The sequence below is a fragment of the Oncorhynchus nerka genome, linkage group LG8 (assembly GCF_034236695.1).
Source record: "Oncorhynchus nerka isolate Pitt River linkage group LG8, Oner_Uvic_2.0, whole genome shotgun sequence".
NCBI classification, from domain to species: domain Eukaryota; kingdom Metazoa; phylum Chordata; class Actinopteri; order Salmoniformes; family Salmonidae; genus Oncorhynchus; species Oncorhynchus nerka.
Window position 1 is genome coordinate 30,626,516 of NC_088403.1, and position 18,692 is coordinate 30,645,207.

The 18,692-nt window shown below is 46.4% G+C and overlaps 1 protein-coding gene across 1 annotated transcript in view; it reads right to left on the reverse strand.

The window, feature by feature from the left end:
• The window catches only part of LOC115133819 (protein O-mannosyl-transferase TMTC1-like), a 75,267-nt gene that overhangs the window by 11,257 nt on the left and 45,318 nt on the right, over positions 1-18,692 (reverse strand). The window contains exons 5-7 of the mRNA XM_065021129.1: positions 8,320-8,401; positions 7,951-8,054; positions 1,278-1,467 (exon numbers count right to left, since the gene is read on the reverse strand). Coding sequence (XP_064877201.1) covers positions 1,278-1,467; positions 7,951-8,054; positions 8,320-8,401 — 376 coding nt within the window. The remainder of the gene's footprint in view (positions 1-1,277; positions 1,468-7,950; positions 8,055-8,319; positions 8,402-18,692) is intronic.

Below are 18,692 nucleotides of genomic sequence, written 5' to 3' on the forward strand. Positions count from 1 at the left end.
CACATGATCACAGAACTCTGTTTGCTCGGGCAATCTAGTCAGTTTGGGGATTCGAACCAGCGACCTTTCAGTTACTGGCCCGACGCTCTTAAATGCTAAGGCTACCTGCCGCCTTGTTTCACTTCATTCTCTACAAGAAGATCAGCATATTGAGAAAAGTTACCTACCAAACTACAGGAAGAGAACAAGAGCTTTCACAATTCTTTCAGCTTTAAACAATTACACTGACGCAAACCAAGGGGTAAAGGGTAAAGAGATCAATATCACAAATGCCATTCGGTGTTGACAGCCGACAGTAGCAGCCGAGACATCTCTCACACTGTCTGAGTGAGGTGGGGACCAAAGGCCTATTCAATAACGATGAATGATGCTTTTGACAAGCAGGCTTGATTGATTAAGGCTTGTAGAATGAGTTCATCTCGGGGGAGAAAGAGATGAGGGAGAGAGCGAGAGAGAGAGAGGGAGGGAGGGGGGATGCACTAAGAGGAGGGTGTCATGTGAGAGCATACCCAATACCCACCTGGCATAGACACACATAGGACACACACTTCTCACACATAATAAGTCTCCTTCTCTAAACACTGCCTGTCACCACGGCAACGCAGAGAAAGCCTGTACTGTATGTTCATGGTGTGGGTTGCGCAAATAACGTGTGAGAGTTTGAGAGTGTTTAGAAACCTGTGAGTATCAGTGTGTAAAAGCAGGCCTAGTTCAGAAACCCCTAGCTTCTAATGTAGACGTCCAAGTACTAGACAGATATCATCAATACACTGTGTACAACACATTCTGAACATTATACTCTTTCCACATAGACTGACTGGGTGAATCCTGGTTAAAGCTACGATCCCTTATTGATGTCACTTGTTAAATGCGCTTCAAATCAGAGTAGATGAAGGGGAGGAGACAGGTTAAAGAAGGGTTTTTAAGCCTTGAGACAACTGAGACATGGATTGTGTATGTTTGCCATTCAGAGGGTGAATGGGCAAGACAAAAGATTTACAGTAAGTGCCTTTGAACGGGGTATGGTAGTAGGTGCCAGGCACACCGGTTTGTGTCAAGAACTGCAACGCTGCTGGGTTTTTCACGCTCAACAGTTTCCCGTGTGTATCAAGAATGGTCCACCAACCATAGGACATCCAGCCAACTTGACAACTGTGGGAAGCATTGAAGTCAACATGGGCTAGCATCCCTGTGGAACACTTCCGACACCTTGTAGAGTCCACGCCGCGACGAATTGAGGCTGTTCTGAGGGCACCTAATCTCCATGTCCATCTCACCTGTAGCGACATGACACAGTGTAGACAGAGGGCGACCATGACCACTCCCAGCAGCAGGGCGGCGACGTTGCGCATGTCCCACAGTGACTCCACCAGGGGTATACTGCCCACCTGCCAGTCATAACATAGCACCGCGGGAGACAGCAGCAGCCACGCGTTGAACGCCAACAGGTAGCAGTAGGTCAGGAACCTAGAGGGAGAAGACAAGAGAACAGAGACAAATAGACAGAGAAAGAGGGTTCAAATGTTAACTATTGGTCACATTACATGTACAGGAAGTTGAATCGCACTGTATTCAATCACACGCTATGGTTGTTGACTGCAAACAGCCATTAAAGAACATCTTGTTCCTGTTCTGTTGGTCATCGTGTCCTCCGTGAGTTTAGATATGGGGTTGTGTCCCAAATGGAACTCTATTCCCTCTGGTGCACTACTGTTGACCAGAGCTCTATGGGCCCTGGTCAAAAAGTAGTGCACTACAAAGGCCATATGGTGCCATTTGGGACGCAGTGGTCCGAGCGGCTGTGCTATTGATTCTGTCGCACTGGGGGAGCTACCTGAGACCAGTACATGGCCACGGACAGAAAGAGAGAGAGGAGGTCCTGCTTGACTGAGCAGGAGACAGAGAAGAGAGGGAGAGAGGAGATGGGAGGAGTGGGGGAGTAGGGGAAAGTGAAAGGACTGGTAGCTGAGAGAGGAGAATGAGTAATGAAAGAAAACAGAGAGAGGGGAGCGGGAAGCGATAGAGAACACACACAGACACTCACACTGTTAAATCACTAAATGACTCTCCATTACAGTCAATGGCTGCCCCTTATCATTTAGAACAGATAAGCTGGCTCCTCTATGGAAATGGAAAGGCTTCAGCTCCAGTCTGAGTGGGTGGTCGTTCCTCTACTCAAAGACTAACTGGAACAACAAACACAGGGCTGTAAGGAACTGCTCTGTAGCTGAAGCTCTGATTGGAGATGAGTTAGTGAGTCCGGTGTTTGGGATGGTGAACTGTAAGACAAAACTTTTCAAATGAACATATAGATGTGACTTGAAGTGAAGTGAAACTTTGATTTGACAAAACTGCAAATGGTTAAGGGAATATCTTTTGTACTTCATTGCATTGATAAAAATGAATCCTAACACCCACACAAACGCATGCTCTCTCACACACACACACACATACACACACACACACACAGATCCCCCTCTACCCACAACCGCCTCTCTCCCGACTAAGCATAACATGCACAGCATTTCCTAACAGAGGAGAAGACACGGCAGGGAGAGAATGAGGGAAGGGAAAAGGGAGAGAGGAAAGTGATGCATGGATGAGAAAAGAAGAAATGGAGAAAGAAAATTAGAGAGTGAGTGAAAGAGAGAGAGAGAAATCAAGAAACAGACAGAGAGAGAGAGAGAGAGAGAGAGAGAGAGAGAGAGAGAGAGAGAGAGAGAGAGAAACAGCCATCGAAAGAGAGAGACATCGAGACAGAAAAGGGAAAGAGGAGTGATGCATGTTTGGAAAAATAAGAGAAAGAAAAGAAAAGAGAAAGAAAATGGGAGAAGGTGAGGGAGTGAAAGAGAGTAATCAAGAAAGAGAGAGAAAATGAGAGGGGGTGAGGGAGTAAAAGAGAGTAATCAAGAAAGAGAGAGAAAATGAGAGAGGGGGTGAGGGAGTAAAAGAGAGTAATCAAGAAAGAGAGAGAAAATGAGAGAGGGAGTGAAAGAGAGTAATCAAGAAAGAGAGAGAAAATGAGAGAGGGAGTGAAAGAGAGTAATCAAGAAAGAGAGAGAAAATGAGAGGGGGTGAGGGAGTGAAAGAGAGTAATCAAGAAAGAGAGAGAAAATGAGAGAGGGAGTGAGGGAGTGAAAGAGAGTAATCAAGAAAGAGAGAGAAAATGAGAGGGGGTGAGGGAGTGAAAGAGAGTAATCAAGAAAGAGAGAGAAAATGAGAGGGGTGAGGGAGTGAAAGAGAGTAATCAAGAAAGAGAGAGAAAATGAGAGAGGGAGTGAGGGAGTAAAAGAGAGTAATCAAGAAAGAAAGAGAAATGAGAGAGGGAGTGAGGGAGTGAAAGAGAGTAATCAAGAAAGAGAGAAGAGGGAGTGAAAATGAGCGAGAGAGTGAAAGAGGGAGCGTAATCAAGAAAGAGAGGGAAAGTGAGAGAAACAGCCATCGAAAGAGAGAGACATCCAAACAGAGAAAGAATAATGGAGAAAATGAATGGCAGTTGCTGACAGGAGGTTTGAGGACTGTAGCTGTGTCTCCTCGGTCTCCTGTGTTCCAGCATGTTCTCCCTGATCAAGAGTCCTGAATTCAGGTGTCAAACCAACCAGCTAAACAGCCTTAAAGTCTCACACAGTCATGATGTGAGGAGAGCACTCCGCACCACTCAGCGCAGAGGACACAGTATAAACTGCTCTGTAGCTGAAGCTCTGATTGGAGATGAGTTAGTGAGTCTGGTGTTTGGGATGGTGAACTGTAAGACAAAACTTTTGTGGTTTGAAGTGAAATTAAACTTTGATAGACACTTAGACAACACTGCAAACGGGAAAAGGCATATTTGTGTTTCAGTGCACTGAAGAAAATTAATCCTAACACCCACACACACGCTCACGGGCAGAAACACACACACACACACACACACACACACACACACACACACACACACACACACACACACACAGTAGGGTGATGTTAGAAGTCATTTGCATGTGTGTGTTTCTGCATCCAAAATGGCACCCAGCCCTATCTCTGGTCAGAGAACATGAGAACACTGTGACACCCTATCAGCATCCTCCTCCCACTCAGAAGAGCAGCAGCTTCAGAGATATGCATAGATTACACATTGATTCTCTCTCTGCAGCAAAACAAGCTTTCCCATAGAATAGAATAGATAGGGAAAGTCAATTCTCCATTGATTTGGATAGGCGGGTTCAGATCGCCTGTTGATTTGAGAGGGGACGCAGAGTGATTATGAACTGCTGGTATATCATCGATTTATGGAGGAACATCTAATGCCAGAGGAAGCCATTAAGTGATATATTGACAGATTCACCTAACCTCGTGCTATAACAGATTGAGGGGAAATCCCTGCTGTATAGGAGGCTAGATATGTGCAATGGATGTACAGAATATCAACCTCATCCTTCTGTTTTTGCCACCCAGTCAGGCTGGCTATTGGAGAGAAAGACATACAGATAGACATGCACAAGCATGAACACACACACACACACACACACACACACACACACACACACACACACACACACACGGCGACTGACAGAACCAGAGAGTTCAACATGGAGGAGTATGCTCACCAACTGCCATGATCAGACTGGAACGGGACATAGATTCAATTCCCCCCACTGCCCACAACCCGCCACTCCCCCCACTAAACACAACATGCACAGCATTTCCTAACAGAGAGGAGGAGACAGGGCAGGGAGAAGTGAGGGAGGGGGGAAAAGGGAGAGAGGAAAGTGATGCATGTTTGGAAAAAAAAGAGAAAGAAAATGGGAGAGGGAGAAAGAGAGTAATCAATAAACAGAGAGAGACAGAAGAAAGAGTGAGAGAAATTGAGGGAGTGAAAGAGAGAGAAAGTAATCAAGAAAGAGAGAGGAAATGAGAGAGGGAGTGAGGGAATGAAAGATGGTAATCAAGAAAGAGAGAAGAGGGAGTGAAAATGAGAGAGAGAGTGAGGGAGTGAAAGAGAGAGAAAGTAATCAAGAAAGAGAGAGGAAATGAGAGAGGGAGTGAGGGAATGAAAGATGGTAATCAAGAAAGAGAGAAGAGGGAGTGAAAATGAGAGAGAGAGAGAGAGAGAGAGAGAGAGAGAGAAGAGAGGAGCTTAATCAAGAAAGAGAGGGAAAGTGAGAGAAACAGCCATCGAAAGAGAGAGACATCGAGACAGAGAAAGAATAATGGAGAAAATGTATAGCAGTTTCTGACAGGTAGGTGATGGGAGGTTAGAGGACTGTAGCCGTGTCTCCCCTGTCTCCTCTGTCTCCTCTGTCTCCTCTGTCTCCTCTGTCTCCTCGGTCTCCTGTGTTCCAGCATGTTCTCCCTGATCAAGAGTCCTGAATTCAGGTGTCAAACCAACCAGCTAAACAGCCTTAAAGGCTCACATAGTCATGATGTGAGGAGAGCACTCCACACCACTCAGCGCAGAGGACACTGACACACCAGAAAGACAAATACCCTTGAAATACACTCTCTCACACACACGGGCAAACACACAGGTAAATAAATACATGCACGCACATGTGCAAACACACACACACACACAGAGAAAAAGGCAATCACAGACAATGGCACTTGATGTTTAATGGATTAGAATGTGAGTTGCAGTATGACACTCAAGATTCTCAAAAAGCTTTCAGCATTAAATTTGATAATTTGATGTACACACTCAACTAGGCAATTACACACACACACACACACACACAAATAGGCAATAACACACAAACACACCTGACCTTTATGAGAAACGAGAGAGGAATAGAAAACGCTAAATCAACAGAAAAGTCACTGGTCTGCAACATGGTCAGTTGAAGATTAAAACTCCAAAGCATGCACACACACACACACACACACACACACACACACACACACACACACACACACACACACACACACACACACACAGCCATTAACCAGGCTGTGACTGTTGCACATAATTTGATAGTTAAAGCTCAAAAACCAAACCTATTATGAATCATTAGTTCTAAAAGAGACATGAGGGGTGTCATAATGAAGTTTGGGAGGGGCTGAGTGCAGGGAAAACGGTCACACGTGGCAGTATTGATAAAGGGAGGAACCGTTTAAGGCCCATATCTCTTAGCTCCCTGCCTAGCAATAAGGATGCAATGTGTAGCGATGAGGAGGAGACTCCGCCCAAGGTGGGGTATGTATACACTACCACGGGTGAGGAGGAGACTCCGCCCAAGGTGGAGTATGTATACACTACCACGGGTGAGGAGGAGACTCCACCCAAGGTGGGGTATGTATACACTACCACGGGTGAGGAGGAGACTCCGCCCAAGGTGGGGTATGTATACACTACCACGGGTGAGGAGGAGACTCCGCCCAAGGTGGGGTATGTATACACTACCACGGGTGAGGAGGAGACTCCGCCCAAGGTGGGGTATGTATACACTACCACGGGTGAGGAGGAGACTCCACCCAAGGTGGGGTATGTATACACTACCACGGGTGAGGAGGAGACTCCGCCCAAGGTGGGGTATGTATACACTACCACGGGTGAGGAGGAGACTCCGCCCAAGGTGGGGTATGTATACACTACCACGGGTGAGGAGGAGACTCCACCCAAGGTGGGGTATGTATACACTACCACGGGTGAGGAGGAGACTCCGCCCAAGGTGGGGTATGTATACACTACCACGGGTGAAACCATGTCTTTTTCTAATGCAGCTGTATTGGCCCTCTGGGCAGAATAAACTTGGTTTAAAGCTTGCATAGTGTCTGTTGAGTTTGTATTCTGAAAACTAGAACCTAACAAATTCATATAGAAAACAGCTACTTCTCCAGTCACCCGCGGTTGGTAAATCAGTAATATGAAGCTGTGACCGCAGTCCGCTTGTTTATTCAAATGAATCACTTAAGCACCTACACACGCACGCACACACACACACACACACACACACACACACACAAACACACACACAAACACACAGCTACTTCTCCAGTCCCCCGCAGTTGATAAATATGTCATATCAAGCTGTGACCGCAGTCCGCATGTTTATTCAAATAAATCACTCAAGCACCTACACACACAGACATACCTACACAACCTCCCACACACACACACACACACAGGGTAGATTAATGACAGAAAGGAGGGCACTGTGATGAATTATAAATGGAATGGCAGAGAAATGCTGACATGATGGATAATCACTACTGCATCACCACAGATGGAGTGGGAATGAATAAACACAGACCACACACACACACCAAGGACGATACACACTCTTCTCACACACACACACACACACACACACACACACACACACACACACACACACACACACACACACACACACACACACACACACACACATCCATAACTGACTGATTGGCAGAATCAAAAGGACACACACACTCTTCAAGGTTAGTCTCAATCCTCAGTATTCACTACGAGACGCATCTCTTCATTAAAACATTATGGAGCACACTGACTGATGGATAGATAGACAGCAAATAGATAGCTGGCTGGATGGAAATGTTTAACACTAAAACGGACACTCTCTCAATGACAAGAGCTTCCTCGAGACAGTGCCAGGGAGAAAGGAGGGAAGGAGGGAAAGAAGGATTGGATGTAGGGTATGAAGAGATTTAGGAAGTACATTTGCCAGGTGGCCTTGCAAGAGCTAATTGACAGATGATTTGTTGCCAGAGGCCAGCAGAGGCCAGCTACAGTGTCTGCTACTGCTCACACACTCTGAGGTCTACAACCATGGGGTAAGCCCTGAAGCCTGGGGAGTGGGTAGGAGGCTAACCCAGGGAGGGAGGCTGTTGTTTGGGTCTATTTGTGGTTCTATGTATATTCATAGCCTTTTATACAACTTTTAACATAGTGGTTACATGTAGCAGGAAATACGGTATCTTAGCATTTTAGCATTGAAATTGATTTAACATGTCTGTGATAGGGCTAGGAATAACCTGGTGAGCAGGTGAGGAGAGAAGGAGGCTGGGTTGTCCTGCTCCGAGAAGAGAGGCATGGAGCCGCCCATCAGCCAGAGCCTGAAGGACATGATGACCGCCACCTACAGGAGGGAGGAGAGAACAGCAGGACATTACCATTCAACTAGACCAACATTTACAAATATCAACAAAACAGTGAAATGTACCAAAAACTTGCATCAAACCGGTGCTTTAACATACACATTCAATGTATATAATGTTAACTGTACCGAACATAACATCAAACATGTGCTTTAACCTACACATTCAACATGATTACTATCCCAAACAGATGTGTACTGAGATATAGACATAGTCTTAGTTGTAATGGTTGTGGTCGATTCTCACATAGAGAGAGACGGCACAGGCTCGTTTGAGGAAGGGGACGGAGATTCTGAGAAGATCCTTGATCTTGGAGCCGGAGAGGTGCCTGGAACGCAACAACACAGAGAGACGAAAGGTCAGAGAACGGACCTATAATGTTTGAGTCCGAGGACAGACACGTACAGTTGAATTCTCCCCCAGGGTTAATGGCATGTTTGGTCTCATCGGTTTCCTTGTTCACCCTTCCACATGTACACTCACTAATGGCATTGAGACTCCATAATGGGGGATAGAGGAGGATGACTGTCCATTAAATCAAGGTACTCCATTCTGCTTGTTTGTTTTATCTGTCGGCCGAGTTGCCTAGTCAATGCCATCTCACCTGCTGTTGTTATGCTAGCTGATTAGCTGTTGTCTCACCCACTGTTTTAGCTAGCTTTCCCAATTCAACACCTGTGTTCACTGTATGCATCGCTGTATGTCTCTCTCAAATGTCAATATGCCTTGTATACTATTGCTCAGGTTAGTTATCATTGTTTTAGTTCACAATGGAGCCCCTAGTCCTATTCCTCACACCCCTGATACCTCCTTTGTCCCACCTCCCACATATGCAGTGACCTCACCCATTACAACCAGCATGTCCAGAGATAAAACCTCTCTCATCATCACCCAGTGCCTGGGCTTACCTCCGCAGTACCTGCACCCCACCATACCCCTGTCTGGGCATTATGCCCTGAATATATTCTACCATGCCCAGAAACCTGCTCCTCTTATTCTCTGTCCCCAACGCTCTAGGCGACCAGTTTTGATAGCCCTTAGCCGCACCCTCATACTACTCCTTCTCTGTTCCGCGGGTGATGTGGAGGCAAACCCAGGCCCTGCATGTCCCCAGGCACCCTCATTTGTTGACTTCTGTGATCGAAAAAGCCTTGGTTTCATGCATGTCAACATTAGAAGCCTCCTCCCTAAGTTTGTTTTACTCACTGCCTTAGCACACTCTGCTAACCCTGATGTCCTTGCCGTGTCTGAATCCTGGCTCAGGAAGGCCACCAAAAATTCAGAGATTTCCATACCCAACTATAACATCTTCCGTCAAGATAGAACTGCCAAAGGGGAGGAGTCGCAGTCTACTGCAGAGATAGCCTGCAAAGTAATGTCATACTTTCCAGGTCCATACCCAAACAGTTCGAACTACTAATTCTGAAAATTACTCTCTCCAGAAATAAGTCTCTCACTGTTGCCGCCTGCTACCGACCCCCCTCAGCTCCCAGCTGTGCCCTGGACACCATTTGTGAATTGATTGCCCCCATCTAGCTTCTGAGTTTGTTCTGTTAGGTGACCTAAACTGGGATATGCTTAACACCCCGGCAGTCCTACAATCTAAGCTAGATGCCCTCAATCTCACACAAATCATCAAGGAACCCACCAGGTACAACCCTAACTCTGTAAGCAAGGGCACCCTCATAGACGTCATCCTGACCAACTGGCCCTCCAAATACACCTCCGCTGTCTTCAACCAGGATCTCAGCGACCACTGCCTCATTGCCTGTATCCGCTACGGTGCCGCAGTCAAACGACCACCCCTCATCACTGTCAAACGCTCCCTAAAACACTTCTGTGAGCAGGCCTTTCTAATCGACCTGGCCCGGGTATCCTGGAAGGACATTGACCTCATCCCGTCAGTTGAGGATGCCTGGTCATTCTTTAAGAGTAACTTCCTCACCATATTAGATAAGCATGCTCCGTTCAAAAAATGCAGAACTAAGAACAGATACAGCCCTTGGTTCACTCCAGACCTGACTGCCCTCGACCAGCACAAAAACATCCTGTGGCGGACTGCAATAGCATCGAACAGTCCCGCGATATGCAACTGTTCAGGAAGTCAGGAACCAATACACGCAGTCAGTCAGGAAAGCCAAGGCCAGCTTCTTCAGGCAGAAGTTTGCATCCTGTAGCTCCAACTCCAAAAAGTTCTGGGACACTGTGAAGTCCATGGAGAACAAGAGCACCTCCTCCCAGCTGCCAACTGCACTGAGGCTAGGGAACACGGTCACCACCGACAAATCCATGATTATCGAAAACTTCAACAAGCATTTCTCAACGGCTGGCCATGCCTTCCGCCTGGCTACTCCTACCTCGGCCAACAGCTCCGGCCCCCCGCAGCTCCTCGCCCAAGCCTCTCCAGGTTCTCCTTTACCCAAATCCAGATAGCAGATGTTCTGAAAGAGCTGCAAAACCTGGACCCGTATAAATCTGCTGGGCTTGACAATCTGGACCCTCTATTTCTGAAACTATCCGCCGCCATTGTCGCAACCCCTATTACCAGCCTGTTCAACCTCTCTTTCATATCGTCTGAGATCCCCAAGGATTGGAAAGCTGCCGCAGTCATCCCCTCTTCAAAGGGGGAGACACCCTGGACCCAAACTGTTACAGACCTATATCCATTCTGCCCTGCCTATCTAAGGTCTTCGAAAGCCAAGTCAACAAACAGGTCACTGACCATCTCGAATCCCACCGTACCTTCTCCGCTATGCAATCTGGTTTCCGAGCCGGTCACGGTGCACCTCAGCCACACTCAAGGTACTAAACGACATCATAACCGCCATCGATAAAAGACAGTACTGTGCAGCCGTCTTCATCGACCTTGCCAAGGCTTTCGACTCTGTCAATCACCATATTCTTATCGGCAGACTCAGTAGCCTCGGCTTTTCGGATGACTGCCTTGCCTGGTTCACCAATTACTTTGCAGACAGAGTTCAGTGTGTCAAATCGGAGGGCATGTTGTCCGGTCCTCTGGCAGACTCTATGGGGGTGCCACAGGGTTCAATTCTCGGGCCGACTCTTTTCTCTGTGTATATCAATGATGTTGCTCTTGCTGCGGGCGATTCCCTGATCCACCTCTACGCAGACGACACCATTCTATACACTTTCGGCCCGTCATTGGACACTGTGCTATCTAACCTCAATCGAGCTTCAATGCCATACAACACTCCTTCCGTGGCCTCCAACTGCTCTTAAACGCTAGTAAAACCAAATGCATGCTTTTCAACCGATCGCTGCCTGCACCCGCTTGCCCGACTAGCATCACCACACTGGATGGTTCCGACCTTGAATATGTGGACACCTATAAGTACCTAGGTGTCTGGCTAGACTGCAAACTCTCCTTCCAGACCCATATCAAACATCTCCAATCGAAAAATCAAATCAAGAGTCGGCTTTCTATTCCGCAACAAAGCCTCCTTCACTCACGCTGCCAAGCTTACCCTAGTAAAACTGACTATCCTACCGATCCTCGACTTCGGCGATGTCATCTACAAAATGGCTTCCAACACTCTTCTCAGCAAACTGGATGCAGTTTATCACAGTGCCATCCGTTTTGTCACTAAAGCACCTTATACTACCCACCACTGCGACTTGTATGCTCTAGTCGGCTGGCCCTCGCTACATATTCGTCGCCAGACCCACTGGCTCCAGGTCATCTACAAGGCCATGCTAGGCAAAGCTCCGCCTTATCTCAGCTCACTGGTCACGATGGCAACACCCATCCGTAGCACGCGCTCCAGCAGGTGTATCTCATTGAGCATCCCCAAAGCCAACACCTCATTCGCCGCCTTTCGTTCCAGTACTCTGCTGCCTGTGACTGGAACGATTTGCAAAATCGCTGAAGTTGGAGACTTTTATCTCCCTCACCAACTTCAAACATCAGCTATCTGAGCAGCTAACCGATCGCTGCAGCTGTACATAATCTATTGGTAAATAGCCCACCCATTTTCACCTACCTCATCCCCACAGTTTTTATTTATTTACCTTTCTGCTCTTTTGCACACAAATATCTCTACCTGTACATGATCATCTGATCATTTATCACTCCAGTGTTAATCTGCAATATTGTAATTATTCGCCTACCTCCTCATGCCTTTTGCACACATTGTATATAGACTCCCCTTTTTTTCTCTACTGTGTTATTGACTTGTTAATTGTTTACTCCATGTGTAACTCTGTGTTGTCTGTTCACTCTGCTATGCTTTATCTTGGCCAGGTCGCAGTTGCAAATGAGAACCTGTTCTCAACTAGCCTACCTGGTTAAATAAAGGTGAAATAAAAAAATAAAAAAATAAAAAATGAGAGGAGAGGAAAGGAAAGGAGAAGGGTGGTGGAGAACGGAGAGGGGAAGAGTATGAAGTGTCTTATATAACAGAGGTGCACAGACAGAGACCTGGGGAGAGAAAGAAGAGGAGAAATCGGCAGAGACAGATAAAAGAAAGACGGAAGGGAGAATATCTGCCAGAGCATGTCAATGAAGTGAGAGAGAGAGAGAACTCTGGTGTCTATCTAATGCTGCAGAGACATTAGAAAGAGAGAAGGAGAGTTTAAAAGAACAAGACAATTGCAAACGAGTGTCATTATCTTGTCACGATGTGTTTGTAAGCCTGTGCAATGCTGTGAAATGCATTCTAAAAATCCCACAGTCACTGAGGCAGCCACACAGAGAGAGAGAGAGAGAAGAGAGAGAGAGAGAGAGAGAGAGACAGAGAGAGAGAGAGACAGAGAGAGACAGAGAGAGAGAGAGACAGAGAGAGAGAGACAGAGAGAGACAGAGACAGAGAGAGAGAGAGAGACAGAGACAGAGAGAGAGAGAGAGAGAGAGACAGAGAGAGAGAGAGACAGAGAGAGAGAGAGACAGAGAGACAGAGAGACAGACAGACAGACAGACAGACAGACAGACAGACAGACAGACAGACAGACAGACAGACAGACAGACAGACAGACAGACAGACAGAGAGAGAGAGAGAGAGAGACAGACAGACAGACAGACAGACAGAGAGAGAGACAGAGAGAGACAGAGAGAGAGAGAGAGAGAGAGAGAGAGACAGACAGAGAGACAGCGAGAGAGAGAGCGAGAGAAGGGAAAACAGGGAGAGAAAGGGGCGAGAGATTCCGAGAGTCGACGGCGCTCACACAGACAGAATTGCGAGCACGGAATGTAAAAAGACACGTCGACCTTGGGAAACATTACGGATTTGAGCTCTGCTGAAAAGACAGATTTCACGCTATGTAGAGGAATGAGATGTAACAGACAAACAGAGGGAGGTGGAGGGAGGGGGTAGTTTGGGGGTGGAGGGGAGAGACATTGAGATGTGGTTGATTGTTCAAGAGTAGAGTTGGTGCCACCTCCTCACACTGCTTAGTGATGCAGTGTGTGTGTGTGTGTGTGTGTGTGTGTATTGTCTGTCTTAGACATTATACACCAGGGATCAGTTGCACACCATGGAAACATAGACAGACAACACACACACACGTCTCTATATGAAGCACACACACACGGTCTTTCAGGAAAAACCCTCCAAAACCCCAAGGAATGAATAACATAAATAACTATCACTGTGTAACTACTCTCTGCTGGGTGAATAACAGTTCATTCACAACAGGCTATGCTCCAGGCGGCAGGAGCGTTGGGCCAGTAACCGAGAGGTCGAAACCCCGAGCTGCCCTTGAACAAGGCAGTTAACCCCCAACAACTGCTCCCTGGTCGCCGATGACCTGGATTGCGGCAGCCCCCCCGCACCTCTCTGATTCAGAGGGGTTGGGTTAAATGTGGAAGACTCATTTCAGTTGAATGCATTCGGTTGTACAACTGACTAGGTTTCCCCCTTTCCCTTCCAGTCATTTCTGTAACTCTCCTGCTCGGATGTGGTATTTCTATCTTCTCCTCCCATGCCATTAAGTCTGTCATCCTCACGTGCCACTGTTATTTATGCCCCCCTCCCCTCCCCTCCTCTCCTATCAGCTCAGTGGGGAAAAAGGGCCTGGGGTAAAAGTGTTCTGTATAGGAGATCTGGACCAATGGCAGCGCATCTCTACCTTCATACTGACCTTCAAACCAACCACACTGTGTTTAAGGTACAGAGGGAATAATTATATTCTGTCACACACACACACATATACACACAGGTCTGAGTTCTGCTTTCCACACATATCAAACAGGAATGAGTTATGCCTCTCTGCATGGGGGTGGGGGTGTTTAACTATGCTTGTGGAGACCAGAAAGGTGTGTGTGTACCTATTCCTGTTCATCCCCAGTAGATGCGATGATACCCTGACACATAACACGGTCTCATGTTACAATGGATTACGTTCTACATAGGGCTATCTTAGATGACAGCCCTGCACGAGGGAGGTGTGTGTGTGTGTGTGTGTGCGTGTGTGTGCGTGTGTGTGTGTAAGAGAGTACAAGGATGCAGCATTCATGGTTGATGAAGTGTCTGTTGGCTTGGTTGGCACACTCTCCTTCTCAGGGGCGACTGGACAAAGCAGCCCCCAGCGTCTGCCCTGTCTGACTTCTGTTCCTGTGGTGTGATGGGTGATGTAATGTGAAGGGCTACTCACACAGCTACAGTGGAGTAGAGGCCAATACAGGCAGGCCTTTGTCACATCATGCAACGTGTGTGTGTGCGTGTGTGTGTGTGTGTGTGTGTGTGTGTGTGTGTGTTAATCTCTTGGTAGCCCTTCCCTGTGTCTGCTGCCTAATGTCTGCCCTGCCCCTTCTACCTGCCCAATCCCATTCCTTCACTACAGAGAGGGGTTCCTGCCCCCCTCTTCCTCCCCCATAGAGGCCCCTCCACTGCCTACAGAAACACAATCATCTCCCAGGCTATTCTCCTCAAGTGGGGAATAAATAAATAATCCCAGAACACAAACACAATAGAACAGGAGTCCAGTGAAACTGTAGAAGGTCATCTGATTGGACCCTGCTGCAGGAAAGGACACAGTGCTGTAGTAGCCTCTGTAATACATCTGAACACACTGTCCCCCTGTGTCTGTTCAGCAGAGATGCAAACACACACACACACACACACACACACACACACACACACACACACACACACACACACAGATGACAAGCATGCAAACACACACACACACATGGATGACAGGCACACACACACAGAGATGCGTATACGCAGAAGCTTTTACACACATGATTATTTAACACTCACACACGCGGATGACAAGCGTGTGCGCACACACACGCACACACACACACACACACACACAGATGACAAGCATGCACACACACACACACACACATGGATGACAGGCACACACACACAGATGCGTATACGCAGAAGCTTTTACACACATGATTATTTAACACACACAGAAAAAGGGCACGGTCTCTGGTCCGGAGACACTGGCTGACACAGACTAGGTGCTGTTTGTACAGCAGTCATGCTACATCTCTGTCACTGCTGCTTCTCTGTGTTGAATAAGTGATGTGTTCTTTGCTTTATAATCGTACGACGCGGAGTTCAAACAGGAGAGGAGATCAGAGACTGGGTGCTACGGCAACGACCCCGCGGGGTGGAAGTACCGTATTCGGTGGAGACCGGAAAGACAACGTCATGCAGCGTTAGGTCTTGTATTAATGGTGTGAGGTAAGACATGGTCATACCAGTGTTTGGTAACCTGACAGTCAACCAGATTCCTCAGTGTATCTTAAGAGTGTACCTCAAAACACTTTGTCAAGGAGTAGAAGGAAAAAGACAGATGGATAGGGAGTACACAAACACACACTATAAAATAGCTTTGGAGTGAAACACACAATAACCACACACACACACACACACACAATAATAACACACACACACTATAAAACACACTACAAAATAGCTTTGGAGTGAAACACACACTAACCACACACACACACTAACCACACACACACACAATAAAACACACACTATAAAACACACTACAAAATAGCTTTGGAGTGAAACACACAATAACCACACACACACACACACAATAAAACACACACTATAAAACACACTACAAAATAGCTTTGGAGTGAAACACACAATAACCACACACACACACTAACCACACACACACAATAAAACACACACACTATAAAACACACTACAAAATAGCTTTGGAGTGAAGGAGGAACAGAACGTGATCGAGCAGAGAAGGGGTGTGTGAAACCTATACACACAGACGCAATCTCACACACCCAAGAGACCACTTTTATCCTTCAAGAAAGGGATAAACTACAGCAACGCGGTGTGGTTTGGATGCTGAATCATTGAGCAGTGACAGAGCAGACTATCCTGGAGGGAAGAGGAGAGGAGGAGAGGAGGAGAGGGGGATTGGGAGAAGTGGGGACAGTAATACGAGAGCTCTTAAATCCATGATGACTGTGTCCTTTGTTCAAATCCTGCAGGAGATGTCCTGACAAACAATCTCCTCTGTTGCCGTTGCTTTAAAAACACACTCGTTATGTGATTCGGTCAGGGTCCCCCCCCCCCCGCCTTGTTCATTATGTCATAATCAAGATTAGGTTGCAGAGCTTTGAGAGCAGTGAAGCACAGAAATACATGTAACTGCAGCAGTACCCCAAACAACACTCATCCCCCTGCTAGATAGGGTCAAAGTCTGAATGATATAATCCCCAAGATAAAGATTAGGATTGGGCATCCTTACAGAAATACAAAATTGTTTTACTGTGTGTGTGTGTGTGTGTGTGTGTGTGTGTGTGTGTGTGTGAGTGTGTGTGGCTTGACTGCCAATGCTGACTAGTCATTTATCACTGCACAATGCTGACTAGTCATTTATCACACACACACACACAACACACACACACACACACACACACACACACACACTTCTTGCTGACCTATCAGTGGAAGTATAGAGGGGCATCTCTTCCTTATTAAAACACATCTGTCCCATATTCCCTCAGTTTAGCCTCAATCTCACAATCAGCCTGTTTACTGAGAAACTTCTTGCTTTGCGTTTTTTTTTAATCACTCCAGTTCCTCACATGGGCTGGAACTGAATGCTGTAGGAGAACTAAATTGAGAGGGTAGAGTGATTACAGACGCACGCACAATTCATAACAGTACACGTAGCGCTCTACTGCTAGTCAGTTCCATTATTGACCAATCAGCGTACATTCAGAGCTAACCTGCTAAACTGAAATTACAGTTTTTTTTCGATTGCTAAACGACAGTGGACACAACTGGAGTCACATGTGCAAAACTCTAACTACAGTCTGCACAGCAGCAGTTCATGTGGACCAAACTCTAACTACAGTCAGCACAGCAGCAGTTCATGTGGACCAAACTCTAACTACAGTCTGCACAGCAGCAGTTCATGTGGACCAAACTCTAACTACAGTCTGCACAGCAGCAGTTCATGTGGACCAAACTCTAGTTCAAACTCTAGTTCACAGTTTTCAAAACTCTACACACTTATCCTATGACTTTAACCACAACCTGCACAACACTGTGGATTTACAGCACTTTGTTCAAATGCTAACACACTGCTGTCAAAACTGTGAACCACACATTCAAAACGGAATAGATTTCAGCCTTGTGCCTTTCAAACACTGCTGATTGCAATTTCAGCTGAAAGGCTAAGCAGGTGTCTTGTTTTAGACTTGTTAGTGAACACACACACATATTACAGTTTATATAGGTAGAGCTCAGAAAGACTCATTTTGGAAATGGAACAAGGAAGATGGGTTCGTGGAGGGAGAAGGGTGGCAGGGAGAGGGCGGATGCGTGGAGGAAGACAAAGAAGACAAAGAGCTGTTATTTCAGATGAAATAAGGGCTACACTTATAGACCATGTCGTGAACCATGGTCTCTCATTGAGAGAGGCAGGGTTGAGGGTGCAACCCAATCTGCAAAGATCCACAGTGGCATCTGTAATGCGAATTTTCCATCATGCAAACAGGTGAGAGTTACATCCTTACAGTAAATGAAAACATTACAGGAATCTATTTTGTATTGCAATTATAGAATATTTACACAGATATATATTACAGTAAGTTTGACTGTAAAATATATTTTTACAACAGGACCCAAAGGCTGCCCCCAACAGGGGGAAGAGGAAAAATATTTTCAGATGCGCAGGAAAATGCTATTGTTGACATGGTTGTTGTCAACAATGCAATAAAACTGCGGGAGATTCAAGACAGAGTGCTGGCTGATAATGATATATTTGAAAAGGTTAATTCTGTCAGCACAACAACTATTGCTCGAGTCCTAAAGAAACACCAAGTTACAATGAAACAGTTATACAGTGTACCGTTCGAGAGAAACAGTGAACGGGTAAAAGAGCAAAGATACCAATATGTCCAGGTAAGACGTCTGAGGTTACGTACACAGCTATACAAAATATTTACAGTAAAAAAAAACACTAGCATTTCTACAGTAAAACTGTGCACTTACTGTATTTCAGAGAGTAATGGAGGTGGAAGCACTGGAAAGACCACATTCATTTGTATTTATGGATGAAGCTGGATTTAACCTTGCCAAAACACGGTGCAGAGGAAGGAATGTTATAGGTCAAAGGGCCACTGTGGAGGTTCCAGGCCAAAGGGGGGGAAATAT